The 15215-nt window shown below is 37.7% G+C and overlaps 1 protein-coding gene across 3 annotated transcripts in view; it reads left to right on the forward strand.

The window, feature by feature from the left end:
• The window catches only part of cdh23 (cadherin-related 23), a 619519-nt gene that overhangs the window by 296982 nt on the left and 307322 nt on the right, over positions 1-15215 (forward strand). For all 3 annotated transcript variants that reach the window (XM_061910729.1, XM_061910730.1, XM_061910731.1), the window contains exon 10: positions 12413-12525. In XM_061910729.1, coding sequence (XP_061766713.1) covers positions 12413-12525 — 113 coding nt within the window. The remainder of the gene's footprint in view (positions 1-12412; positions 12526-15215) is intronic.

Raw genomic sequence — 15215 nt, forward strand, 5'->3', positions numbered from 1 at the left:
ATCATTGGAAATGCATCTGCTTTGAGAGTCGCAGGATATCCACACAATCTTGCCATCTCTGTAGTAGCATAGCTTTGTGCGGAACAAACGACTGACCATTTCGTCGGCTTTCCCCACACCCTCGTATTTTGAACAAATTTCTTCCAATTTCTTGCCACTTTCGCATCTTTGGGCCAGCGGTGCAACTTGAATCCCTCCCTGTTAGTGTTGTTACACCCTCCGACAACACACCGACGAGGCATGATGTCTCCAAGGTTCCAGAAAATAGTCGAAAAAACGGAAAATAACAAAGCTGAGACGCGGTGTTTGTAATGTGTTTGAGAAAATGGCGGCTTCATTACCTAGGTGACGTCACGTTCTGACGTCATCTCTCTGAGAGCGATACATAGAAAGGCGTTTAATTCGCCAAAATTCACCCATTTAGAGTTCGGAAATCGGTTAAAAAAATATATGGTCTTTTTTCTGCAACATCAAAGTATATATTGACGCCTACATAGGTCTGGTGATAATGTTCCCCTTTAATGGAAAGGGATTCCATGGCCGTGCAGCTGAAGCTAAGCCATATAACACCAAGTCCAATGCATAGCGTCGGATGAAGTGGTGTAAAGCACGTCGCCACTGGACTTTAGAGCAGTGGAGACACGTTCTCTGGAGTGATGAATCACGCTTTTCCATCTGGCAATCAGATGGACGAGTCTGGGTTTAGAGCTTTCCAGGAGAACGCTACATTTCGGACTGCATTGTGCCGAGTGTGAAATTTGGCAGAGGACGAATTATGGTGTGGAGTTGTTTTTCAGTAGTTGGGTTTGGCCACTTAGTTCCGGTGAACGTTAAATGCTCCAGGATACCAAAGCATTTTGGATGATTCCATGCTCCCAAACTTGTGGGAGTTTGGAGCGGGCCCCTTCCTCTTCCAACATGACTGTGCACCAATGCACAAATATTTTTGGCAATATAGTGTATGTGATATTAATTAAATAATATATGATTAATCCATAAAACAATGAACTAGAGATTGGCAAACTGTAATGATTATTGCACAAATATACTCTTGAGGTTACCTTAAGATGAGAAGTTGCATGTGAAAATAATAGCATTCTGTAGGATTTTCTTTTTTCCACAATGGGGGAATTTTATGGTTGCAGTGCATATTTTACATACAATAAAAAACTTAAATATAATAGATAGCAATGACAAAAAAAAGCTGTGCTCACAACTTAAAAAGTCATGCCCCTGCATAGACTGGGTCAGCACCTTTTACCAATGGATGCATTTCTCGGATTGTGTCAAAATACTTGAGTAATAGCAAAACATTACCTGAATGAAGAGAATAGCTTGATTCCTCCACACAACTTAGAAAAGCCTGAGGACATCATCTATCATATTTATCCATCTGCCCATTTCCTCAGTCCACCAATTTGGCCTCAATCCAGGTTAATTAGCTCAGGTCTTAAATGATCTGTCGTCTTGTGTGCCCACTCTTGCCCTGTGCTTTTTCTTCTGCAGCTTGCCTGCCCTATTGCAGACTTACTGGCCAATTATAGAGCAGCGAGTGGGAACTTGGGAACCCAGACATGGGTTAATCTGTTGACCTGAGCTGTGATGCATTTTGGAATTAGCATCTGGACATATTTCTTCAGAGTTCAGACCTGAAGATAATCCCTCAAAGTACAGTTCAAAGTTCATTGTGTATTTACAATACTGGCAATGTATAGATCAATTTGTGGGAAGGCTAAATGGACTAAAAAAAATAAAAAAAAATGTATTAAAGGCCTACTGAAATGAGACTTTCTTATTTAAACGGGGATAGCAGGTCCATTCTATGTGTCATACTTGATCATTTTGCGATATTGCCATATTTTTGCAAATAGGATTTAGTAGAGAACATCCACGATAAATTTCGCAACTGTGGGTGTTAAGAGAAAAGCCCTGCCTCTCCCGTAAGTCGCAGACGATGACGTCGCAAGTGTGGGGGCTCCTCACATATTCCCATTGTTTTTAATGGGAGTCTCCAACAAAAAGTGCTATTCGGACCGAGAAAACAACAATTTCCCCATTAATTTGAGCGGGGATGAAAGATTTGTGTTTGAGGATATTGATAGCGACGGACTAGAAAAAAAAAAAAAAAGCGATTGCATTGGTACGGATTCCAATGTTTTTAAACACATTTCCTAGGATAATTCTGAGAAATTCCTTATCTTTCTATTGTGTTGCTAGTGTTTTAGTGAGTTAGATAGTACCTGATAGTCGGAAGGGTGTCTCCACGGGTGTGTTGGCGCGCAGTGTCTCAGGGGAGTCGACGGCAGCTTTATGGACGGCACAAGCTCAGCTTTTCTTCGGTAAGAACTGACTTTTTAACCACAATTTTCTCACCGAAACCTGCTGGTTGACATGTGGTCGGGATCCATGTCTGCTTGACCGCGCTCTGATCCATAGTAAAGTTTCAGCTCCGGGAATTTTAAACAAGGAATCACCGTGTGTTTGTGTGGTTAAAGGCTAAAGCTTCCCAACTCCATCTTTCTACTGTGACTTCTCCAATATTAATTGAACAAATTGCAAAAGATTCAGCAACATAGATGTCCAAAATACTGTGTAATTATGCCGTTAAAGCAGACGACATTTAGCTCTGTGTGTGCATAGCCCTGCTACTTCCTAAAAACGCGTGACGTCTTGTGTACACGTCATCATTACACAAAGTTTTCAAGACGAAACTCCCGGGAAATTTAAAATTGCAATTTAGTAAACTAAAAAAAAGCCGTATTGGCATGTGTTGCAATGTTAATATTTCATCATTGATGTATAAACTATCAGGTGGGTAGTAGTGGGTTTCAGTAGGCCTTTGATGAAAAAAACTTTATTTTTTACAAGATGCTGTCTTTGCAAATATTTGCGGTATGTTTCGAAATGTGTTAACACTGTGCAGTTTTCATGATTGAAAATAATTATTGAGGGAGCATCTATAGAACACAAGGCAAATGCTACCTGAGTATCCATCCATCCATTGTTTACCGCTTGTCCCTTTCGGGGTTGCAGGGGCTGCTGGAGTCTATCTCAGCTGCATTCGGACAGTAGGCGGGGTACACCCTGGACATGTCGCCACATCATCACAGGGTATATAAATTAGAACTGTTGGAGCACAACATTCTTAATCTGAATTTTTTATTTATTTATTATTAAATCAACATAGAAAAAACACACATGATACACTTTCAATTAGTGCATCAACCCCCAAAAAACCCTCCCTCCCCCATCCATGCCCAATCACACAAAAGAGGTTGTTTCTTTCTGCTACTAATATTCTGGTTCCCACAACATAGACAACACAGTCTGTAATGGACACAGTCCCTGAAGCACACATGATTGTGTGTGCCGCTGGTCCACTAACAATTTCATTAATTACTATTTTTATGTAATTGAATTTATATTGTTTTATTTTCTGTTTTATACAAGAAAATGTTTTTTTATTTATTTAACTTATTATATATATTTATTTTTTTAAAGTAACTTATCTTCACCAGACCAGGTTGTTAATGAAATTAGATTAGTTTAAAGTGTTTTTAACACCAGGTCCAGTCCAGATAAATGTCCAAGTCGGGCATGAATGAATGAATGAAATAAGTTTATTTCGGTCATATAATCAATCAAATCAAATCAATCAACCATTGTGTGTGATCAGTTTTACAGTACATGTTATATGTGTACAATAATGCACATTTACACACGAAAGAAAAGAAAAAGAGTGACCAAAAAAGGAATAGGCTGAAGCCAAAGCTTATATTTGCCTATCCTATACCTTCACAGAAAATTAAATTGCCTGGAACATCAACATAAACAAAAAAATAAATCAAAAATCAATGGGCATGTACACTGAAAAATGACAAACCCCGTTTCCATATGAGATGGGAAATTGTGTTAGATTTGCAAATCCTTTCAACCCATATTCAATTGGATGCACTACAAATACAAGATATTTGATTTTCAAACTCATTAACTTTATTTTTTTTTTGCAAATAATAATTAACTTAGAATTTCATTGCTGCAACACATGCCAAAGTAGTTGGGAAAGGGCATGTTCACCACTGTGTTCATCACCTTTTCTTTTACCAACACTCAATAAACGTTTGGGAACTGAGGAAACTAATTGATGAAGCTTTAAAAGTGGAATTCTTTCCCATTCTTTTTTTATTTAGAGCTTCAGTCGTTCAATAGTCCGAGGTCTCCACTGTTGTATTTTACGCTTCATAATGCGCCACACATTTTCGATGGGAGACCCGCACTTTTTTGTTTTTGCAAAGCCACGCTGTTGTAACACGTGCTGAATGTGGTTTGGCATTGTCTTGCTGAAATAAGCAGGGGCGTCCATGAAAAAGACGGCACTTAGATGGCAGCATATGTTGTTCTAAAACCTGTATGTACCTTTCAGCTTTAATGGTGCCTTCACAGATGTGTAAGTTACCCATGCCTTGGGCAATAATGCACCCCCATATCAACACAGATGCTGGGTTTTGAACTTTGCGTCGATAACAGTCTGGATGGTTCGCTTCCCCTTTGGTTCGGATGACACAATGTCGAATATTTCCAAAAATAATTTGAAATGTGGGCTCGTTAGACCACAGAACACTTTCCCACTTTGCATCAGTCCATCTTTGATGATCTCGGGCCCAGAAAAGCCGGCGGTGTTTCTGGATGTTGTTGATGAATGGCTTTCGCTTTGCATAGTAGAGCTTTAACTTGCACTTACTGATATAGCGACAAACTGTATTTAGTGTATTTAGTGACAGTGGTTTTCTGAAGTGTTCCTGAGCCCATGTGGTGATATCCTTTAGAGATTGATGTCGGTTTTTGATACAGTGCCGTCCGAGGGATCGAAGGTCACTGTCATTCAATGTTGGTTTCCGGCCATGCCGCTTACGTGGAGTGATTTCTCCAGATTCTCTGAACCTTTTGATGATATTATGGACCGTAGATGTTGAAATCCCAACATTTCTTGCAATTGCACTTTGAGAAACGTTGTTCTTAAACTGTTTGGTGACTATTTGCTCACGCAGTTGTGGACAAAGGGGTGTACCTCCCCCCATCCTTTCTTGTGAAAGACTGAGAATTTTTTGGGAAGCTGTTTTTATACCCAATCATGGCACCCACCTGTTCCTAATTAGCCTTCACACCTGTGGGATGTTCCAAATAAGTGTTTGATGAGCATTCCTCAACTTTATCAGTATTTATTGCCACCTTTCCCAACTTCTTTGTCACGTGTTGCTGGCATCAAATTCTAAAGTTAATGATTATTTGCAAAAATAAAAATGTTTATCAGTTTGAACATCAAAGATGTTGTCTTTGTAGCATACTCAACTGAATATGGGTTGAAAAGGATGTGCAAATCATTGTATTCCGTTTATATTTACATCCATCCATCCATCCATTTACTACCGCTTATTCCCTTTTGGGGTCCCGGGGGGTGCTGGCGCCTATCTCAGCTACAATCGGGCGGAAGGCGGGGTACACCCTGGACAAGTCTAACACAATTTCCCAACTCATACGGAAACGGGGATTGTAGTCTGAGTTTAGTTTTACACAAGAACAATCGTTTTTGTTACCTTTTGGCAATTCAGAACAAGCTTTGGCAACCCAAGATTTTAGTGCTTCAAAATATTTGAGGATGAGCCTGGGCACTTTTCCCGTTCCTGTGTGAAAGTGTTTGCTGTTTTTGTTGGTTGTTGTGCCAACCTTTGCTGTTTATCTAATATTTGATGTTTAACGTGGGTGCATTATATCCACCAATAAAACTGAAGACCTTTTGGAAAACACACATGAACCTTTCTGAAGAGAATGCACAGCAAAAATGAAAAGCACCACATTGCAAATGAGAAAAAACAAAAGGAAGCACTTTTTGTTTGAAAATGAACCAAAACTCTATATTCTGAGAGTTGTTTGTCCACACGTTCAAAGAGCGGTGCTTCAAAGCAGCCTTCAATAAACTATACTGTATATCTCGGATGAAAGTTCACCTTAGACTGGTATAAATATACAGTATAATATATCTGTAGTATATTGTATACATTATATAGATGTATGAATGTAATAATCATGTATAACGCTAATTATTTATGCAATACACGGGTACATGTTCTTCTGCCTTAACCGCGAATGGTTACCTGAAAAGTGATGTGGGTTGCCAGGTCAGTGCTTATATCAGTTCAAAGATGAGTGAGGAAACTCTGACTGGTGTGCTCTTTAAACACATTTTATTTCAAAATACACCCCATGGAACTTTTAATAATTTTGTTACCAATTTGTGAGCAAATAAATGATGTGCAGTCAAGTAAAACATTTACAGGATATTATTGCATAACATGTATATACATTTAAATACACATAACATGATTTTGAATTGATTCAAGCACTATAAATATGTCGCAACCCCAAAAGAGACAAGCGGTAGAAATCGGTCATATGATCAACCATTTAGTGTGATCAATTTAACAGCACAGTTTATACATATTAACAATCATACACATACACACACACAATGAAAAAGATTGACCGAAAAAGGAATAGGCTGAAGCCTAGGCTTATATTTACCTATCCTATACATTGGGGGACGGCGTGGCGCAGTGGAAGAGTGGCCGTGCGCAACCCGAGGGTCCCTGGTTCAAATCCCACCTAGTACCAACCTCGTCACGTCCGTTGTGTCCTGAGCAAGACACTTCACCCTTGCTCCTGATGGGTGCTGGTTGGCGCCTTGCATGGCAGCTCCCTCCATCAGTGTGTGAATGTGTGTGTGAATGGGTAAATGTGGAAGTAGTGTCAAAGCGCTTTGAGTACCTTGAAGGTAGAAAAGCGCTATACAAGTACAACCCATTTATCATTTATTGACTGAAAATTAGATTGCCTGAAACATCAATGTTCAAAAAAATCAAATAGATTAAAGTAACTGTTGCTATATTTTATAATTTTCCATTATTTCACCATTTAAGGCTTTCTTAAACCCTACCAAAGAACTTTGTCTTTAACTCATCACTAAGCTTGTTCCACCATTTAACATATTTCAAAAATCAATATCCCATCTGTATGTGTATATATTTACACAAATACAGTATGTATATATATATATATATTTATATATATATATATATATATATATATACAGTGGGGCAAAACAGTATTTAGTTAGCCACCGATTGTGCAAGTTCTCCCACTTAAAATGATGACAGAGGTCTGTAATTTTCATCATAGGTACACTTCAACTGTGAGAAACAGAATGTGACAAAAAAATCCAGGAATTCACATTGTAGGAATTTTAAATGATTTATTTGTAAATTATGGTGGAAAATAAGTATTTGGTCAACCATTCAAAGCTCTCACTGATGGAAGGAGGTTTTGGCTCAAAATCTCGCCCAATTCATTCTTTCCTTAACACGGATCAATAGTCCTGCCCCCTTAGCACATGGGTGTCAAACTCTGGCCTGCGGGCCAAACCTGGCCCGCCGTTTAATTTCATTTTGCCCTTGAAACAATATCAAATTAACATTAGAGCTGGCCTGCCGGTAACACCAAATTCACCGCTAATACTCATACTTGCCAACCCTCCCGACTTTCCCGGGAGACTCCCGAAGTTTAGTGCCCTTCCCGGAAAATCTCCCTGGGCAACCATTCTCCCGATTTCCATCCGTACAACAATATTGGGAGCGTGCCTTAAAGGCACTGCCTTTAGCGTCCTCTACCACATGTCATCACGTCCTCTTTTCCTCCATATAAACAGCGTGTTGGCCAAGTCACATAATATATGCGGCTTTCACACACACATATGCGAATGTCATGCAAACTTGGTCAACAAGTATGCGTGGCACTGAGAATGGCCATATAAATGACTTTAACATTGTTCCAAATATGCGCCACACTGTGAACCCACACCAAACAAGAATGACAAAACACATTTCGGTAGAACAACCGCACCGTAACACAACATAAACACAACAGAACAAATACCCAGAATCCATTGCAGCACTAACTCTTCCAGAACGCTACAATATACACCCCCCGCTACCACCAAACCCCACCCACCTCATTTTTATTTTATTTTAAAATGTATTAGCCTGTGGAAAAAGTTAATGTTGATATTTACCTCAGAAGGCTGCAAATAGAAAAAGAGGCATTCATTTTTTTGATTACATTTTATTTAATATACCACTGATGTTTTTTCGTTTGTTTTTTGAAAGTTGATTTTGCACTATTACGTTATATAAGCTCTGCCTGTTCCATGGGAGGAAGCCGGAGTCCCCGTAGGGAACGCACGCAGTCACGGGGAGAACATGCAAACTCCACAGAGAAAGATCCCGAGCCCGGGATTGAACCCAGGATTACTCAGGACCTTTTTATTGTGAGGCGGATGCACTAACCCCTGTACCACCGTGCTGCCCTATTTAAGCCTTGCTTGTTCAATATTCATTGCAAAACTTGTTTGAGTCCCTATTAAAAGGTTAATTTGTTCAACCTTGGCCCGCGGCTTTGTTCAGTTTTAAATTTTGGCCCACTCTGTATTTGAGTTTGACACCCCTGTCTTAGCAGAAAAACAGCCCCAAAGCATGATGTTTCCACCCCCATGCTTCACAGTCGTTATGGTGTTCCTAGGATGCAACTCAGTATTCTTCTTCCTCCAAACACGACGAGTTGAGTTTATACCAAAAAGTTCTATTTTGGTTTCATCTGACCACATGACATTCTCCTAATCCTCTGCTGTATCATCCATGTATCCATTTTGGTATAAACTCAACTCGTCGTGTTTGGAGGAAGAAGAATACTGAGTTGCATCCCAAGAACACCACACCTACTGTGAAGCATGGGGGTGGAAACATCATGCTTTGGGACTGTTTTTCTGCTAAGGGGACAGGACGATTGATCCGTGTTAAGGAAAGAATTAATGGGGCCATGTATCATTTTTGAGCCAAAACCTCCTTCCATCAGTGAAAGCTTTGAATGGTTGACCAAATACTTATTTTCCACCATAATTTACAAATAAATTCTTTAAAATTCCTACAATGTGAATTTTTCGATTTTTTTTTCACATTCAGTCTCTCACAGTTGAAGTGTACCTATGATGGAAATTACAGACCTCTGTCATCATTTTAAGTGGGAGAAGTTGCACAATCGGTGGCTGACTAAATACTTTTTTGCCCCACTGTATATATAAGAATGTTATTTTATATATATATATATATATATATATATATATATATATATATATAAAATAACATTCTTTATTCCACATGCCGCTTTTTCACAAGCATTGAATAGTTTTTGCTGAGCATGTTGGTCACTATGCAGGTTCACATATACACAATGTAGCAGATAGGGGAGTTGCTGCTGTATTCACAAGTGAATTAGTGAATTACTTTCAGTTGGACTTGACATATGACGTTCAGCATCATTTCATTCTGCCATGTTTTCCATATTGTTTGCCTTTCTCTGAAAAGATTGTTCTGATAGCATTCACGAGTATGGCTTGCGTCTATCTACAGATTGCATAGGGGGTCTCTCCAGCACTCCAATAAACACGTACTGGGACTCTCAAAATAAATTACAATATAAGTGGTACAGCAGTATTTTTCTTCTGAATAGTGTAATATAGTTGTGTGTATGTGTGCGGGTGTGTACGTGTGTGTCCGTGCGTTCCTGTATGTGCTCGTGTTGGTGAGGGTTGTGTCTGGATCATGCAACAGTAGCAGCAGATATAGAATTTAAGGAGAATGTGTCGTAGCGTACACAAGAGCATTAGTACTGAAGGTGAGAAAGGTAAAAAACAAATCGCAGAAAGGGAAAAGGTGTAAGAAAAAAAAGGTGGGTATGAAGCTCTCGACTAACAATGTTTTTGCAGTTAATTACTCTATGTTTGCCAGAAGAACCGGTGGGTGCAAAATTGTACTAGTCTATTGTAACTTCAAGATATGGTACATTCAATATTGAAACTGAAACTATATCTGATACAAGAGTAGTATTTTAACTAGGCTTATTATCACAGCTTGTAAACTATTAAATAGGCAAGATTAAGGTATTTTGTCTTCCTTACATCAACTTCTTAGGGGAATTGCTCTTTTTTTGGGCTTTCTGCCTAACATTTTTACAATCATTATGAAGAGACATGACAATGGATGTTTAGCGTCAAGTATTACAAGTGAAATGACTGAATTTTGTAACAAATTGCTACAAGTTGTGTTTTGTTTTTAACAAATGTCTGTTTTACCTGTTACATGGCTTATCTGTGTACATTTATTCATAGTTGTTTTTTTTTAGTACTTACTAATAATTGTATTTGTCTTAAAGCACAGACCAGTAGTGGAAACCATAAATCTTGACGTATGTAACATAATGTCAAAAAAGATTTGCTGTTATATTCTAATCTAATCCTTGATTATGGCACACTAAATGTAGTATGGAAAACTGTAAATTTTTCTTTGAGTGCAACAAGAAAAGCCCAATGTTTTTAATACCCTTAATTTTCTATTTTAACGTTGAAAATTGTAATTTGGAAAAGTATCGCTAAACATTTAGTGCAAATTATTCGTATCGGAACAACCCTAATAATATATATATATATATATATATATATATATATATATATATATATATATATATATATATATATATATATATATATGGGTTTAACGGTGTCAGAGGGGTTGTTGCGTCTGCCTCACAATACGAAGGTCCTGAGTAGTCTGGGGTTCAATCCCGGGCTCGGAATCTTTCTGTGTGGAGTTTGCATGTCCTCCCCATGAATGCGTGGGTTCCCTCCGGGTACTCCGGCTTCCTCCCACTTCCAAAGACATGCACCTAGGAATAGGTTGATTGGCAACACTAAAAATTGGCCCTAGTGTGTGAATGTGAGTGTGAATGTTGTCTGTCTATCTGTGTTGGCCCTGCGATGAGGTTGCGACTTGTCCAGGGTGTACACCGACTTCCACCCGGTTGTAGCTGAGATAGGCACCAGCGCCCCCCTCGACCCCAAAGGGAATAAGCGGTACAAAATGGATGAATGAATGGATACATATATATATATATATATATATATATATATATATATATATATATATATATATATATATATATATATATATATATATATATATATATATATATATACATACAAACGTATATATATATATATACAAACGTATATATATATATATATATATATTAGGGTTGTAATAAAACAAAATATATACATATATACATAGGTATGTTTATATATAAATCAATGTATATGTGTATATATATATATATATATATATATATATATATATATATATATATATATATATATATATATATGTATGTATATAAGGATTAGATTACATTATAATAAAAAGCTTTTTTGACAGAGCATAATACTACCACCTCCATGCTTGACGGTCGGGTGGTGTTCCTGGGATTAAAGGTCTCACTTTTTCTCCTCCAAACATATTGCTGGGTATTGTGGAAAAACAGCTCAATTTTTGTTTTATCTGACATCACATGGACAAAGATAAGACCTTTTGGAGAAAAGTTATGTGGTCAGATGAAACAAAAATTAAGCGGTTTGGCCACAATACCCAGCAATATGTATGGTGAGGCCTTACTGTATTGTACTGTATTTGTTTATAATTATGTGTGTGCGTGTGTGTGTGTGTGTGTGTGTGTGTGTGTGTGTGTGTGTGTGTGTGTGTTTCTATGTATATATAATTGAAAAATGTTTGGGGACTCTAGGTGTATAGTATTAAACAAATGGTGTAAATATGCATACAACTGAAATAGTTAGAGCACATCTTCTTTTTTGCACACTATCTTTACTTTTTTTTGAGGCGTTGTGGAAAAACCTCACTGATCCCCAGAAGGACAGCTACTGTTTTAAAATGGGATTACCATGTTCTGTGTTTCAAAAACCTGTGAATCTGCAATTCTCGGCATGAGGTCTGTTACGTCCAAAAAAAAAAATGAAAACTACTTCAAAATATAAGCAGTTGACAACTTGTAACAATAGATTTTATCAATACTGTGCCGGCAGACTAAAACATTTTGGATTGTGATAAACGTGAGCTGACAGCAAAGTTGTTGCATATACAGTAAATAAAGTGAAGCTGGCAAAGAGCAGAATGGCAAGGAGCTCAGACAGTAGATGATGAAACAAATGTATACTCTGTGGACAGGTGAGACGTGGTGGGTCAGCCTAAGGTGGGGAGAAGAAAGACGGAGCAGCAGAAGTTGCATCTATATTGCATGAAAGAAATCCACATTGCTCATCCAGCACCTTTCCCTTCCAGAAGCTCTGAGCTGCATCCCTTGGGTTCTGTTGAATTAACGACGCCAGGTCCGTTTGGCTCTCTGACTTTCTTATCTCTGTTTCTCCCTCACTCTCCATCCCCACCATCCTTCCACATAGGGAACACCAACAGTGTTTTTGCCCTGGACTACATCAGCGGTGCCCTGACAGTGAATGGCCAGTTAGACAGAGAAAACCCACTCTACTCAGCAGGATTCACTCTAACTGTCAAGGTAAGCGTATTGTGGGGTTTGGGGGGGCGGTAGGGGGGGACTGTCACGACATTGAGAATGAATTGGGAAAAGTTGCAGAGCTAAAACTGTCTCTGTCAAGTCAACTAGTGCACACATTGAAAACACAGTAGTTCCTTAATGAGATGTGAATTATATTTTTTATTTATTTATATTTTTATGGATAAAGTATATCTATCAAAAAACCTAATCCTATTGTTGGATTTCTCGGTTTAACAATGCTATAATGACCATACAAAACAGAGAATGAGCAGAAACACCATTAACCGATTATTTAATGAGTCGGGTTTTTTTTGGCCCATGCACCACCCTTATACAACATTTCTGGGAAACATGTTTTTTTTTGTTTTTCTTACAATGGTATTGATTGTAAATGACTAGGGGTGGGTATCGTTTACATTTGAACTCATACTAGTATCAAATAGTGCCGATGTTTAAACGGTGACTGTACAGGTACTTAAAAAATTTAAAATGTGTATATTTTTGTAAAAAAGCGTATTCAGTATTGACATTTTGTAACTTTGAAGTTAAAACGTAGTTGATACTTAATAATTATTGGTTTGTAAACAACACTTCTGTAAGCTATAAACAATACATATTTTTTTTATGCTTTTGCCTTTACAGTAGGCACCACCACAATGGATTATTAATACATTAATCAATAAAAACATCAGCACATGATTGAAGTGTAGACTTTCAACTTCAATTTATAAGCTGTGACAAAATAATGTTACATAACTTTTAATAATCGAATCTGCAGGTAAATGATGACAAAGAAACATTGAACATGTATCTACCATTTTAACACTTGATTGAAAATGTTTTGCAGTAAATGAAATTCATGGACATCATTAAATCATGAGTAATAAACAAGATATATATATATTTACAATTAGGTCAGTTGAATCATTGAAAACTAAATTGATTTTATCGACATAACGTGCCTGTAGGTGTAAATTCAAAATATTAATGCCATATTTCTGAATTAAAATTGAAACTCAGCACTTCAATTATATGTCGATGTATGTAGGGATTTATTAATTTCAAATCCTTTGTGGTTGTGTGGCGATGTGTTTCCTGTAAAGGCAAAATCATAAAAAAATATCACTCTCCAACTATTTCTTGTCCTTACTATTAGGTAGGTTTACAACAACAAAATCAATAGCAAATGATGTACAAATTGTGGCTAAATTCATACTACTACTCAAATATTTGGAATTACTTACTGCTTTAAATGAGATGTTCTAAAACTGGACGTGTAAATAAATGATAAATACATAAAAGTTCACCTAATACGGTCCTGTCCTTCTCCAAGTGTTATTTTCCAAGAGCTTGAACTTTAGATTATGGTGACTTGAACTATGTCTAGTCATAACTTCTCAACCTCTCACACAAGCTCAGACTTCTTCCCCGCCAAGGATGTGGCGTACCAGGTCCCAAAAACCAGATTTGGTGGACAGAAATCTCGGCTTTGCTTCTTTTCACTCTCGGACATGATGAATTGTGAACTGTAAACAAGAGGTGTACTCCAATTTAGAGCGGACGGGCCATCAGGAGTACCGGAAGTTTTCCTGGTGGGCCAATCAATAACAGGCCGATCAATGGACGATTGATGTTTTTTTGCTGTGCCCCTTGAAGCTTTGCTTTGATACGATAACTCTTCAGGTCTGTCCTGGGACATGCAAGTGTCGATACTGCTGCAGACATGTGAGACACACTTGACAACCAGAGATAGTTTTGTAATACGTCAAATTCTAAATGACATGGCGCTTAACGTGAAGTTGTAAAGCAAACATAGTTCTAGCTCTCTCTGACGCCATCCCAAATGATGGAATATAAAGGAAAATGTGATCAAGTCATGTTAGTGTCGGGTGGTGTAGTTCTGTCAGCTTTTGCTTTGGGGGCAGAAGCCACAGGAGTGATCCCTTATCAGGGTTGTGTCAGAAAGTAAAATCAGTGCAATAAAATACAGTCATTGGCTTAATGTTTTAATTATGTATTTTATTTAAACATATTTCTTGTTATTATTATTATTTTGTACTGAAAAGAACATTAAAAATTGCCAAAATATGTGGCAAAATGTATTCATATGATTAGTCAAATAGTACAAAAACTGGGGCTTCCTTGGAATGCTGTTGGCCAATCTCGACACAAAAAGTCCATACTTGAGTCCAATTTATCTTGAACTTTGTTTGGACTAAACCCAATCAACCAAGACCAGGGCCGTAACTAGGATTGGAAAAATACCGAGGTCAAAAATTGGCAGTCAAAGAAGAACTTTTAAAGGCAGAAATCATGGGTATCCCAGCACCATTGAAATTATTTTACCTTGAACAACACAATGAATTTCCAGAATAACAAAAGCTTTAATTGAGCTATAACTATCAGTCATCTAACATCTGTGATAATCAGTGTGATTTTGTAACAGTCCACTTTTTTTTATCAGTATGCTGAAGTCTAGCATAATGAATAATTTTAACATAATTTAAACATAAATTAAAAAAAAGACTATACATTCAATCTCGACCAGTGTTTTAACCCAAGATCTTCTACATGGCACTGCAAGTACTAATGACGTCCGCCACAGACCCACCAAAAGTGCACGAGGAAATTCTCTCTTCATATTCTAATCAGTGACAGAGCATGACATGGCCAGGATACGTGGCCAGAAC

Source organism: Nerophis ophidion, linkage group LG09 (assembly GCF_033978795.1).
Source record: "Nerophis ophidion isolate RoL-2023_Sa linkage group LG09, RoL_Noph_v1.0, whole genome shotgun sequence".
NCBI classification, from domain to species: domain Eukaryota; kingdom Metazoa; phylum Chordata; class Actinopteri; order Syngnathiformes; family Syngnathidae; genus Nerophis; species Nerophis ophidion.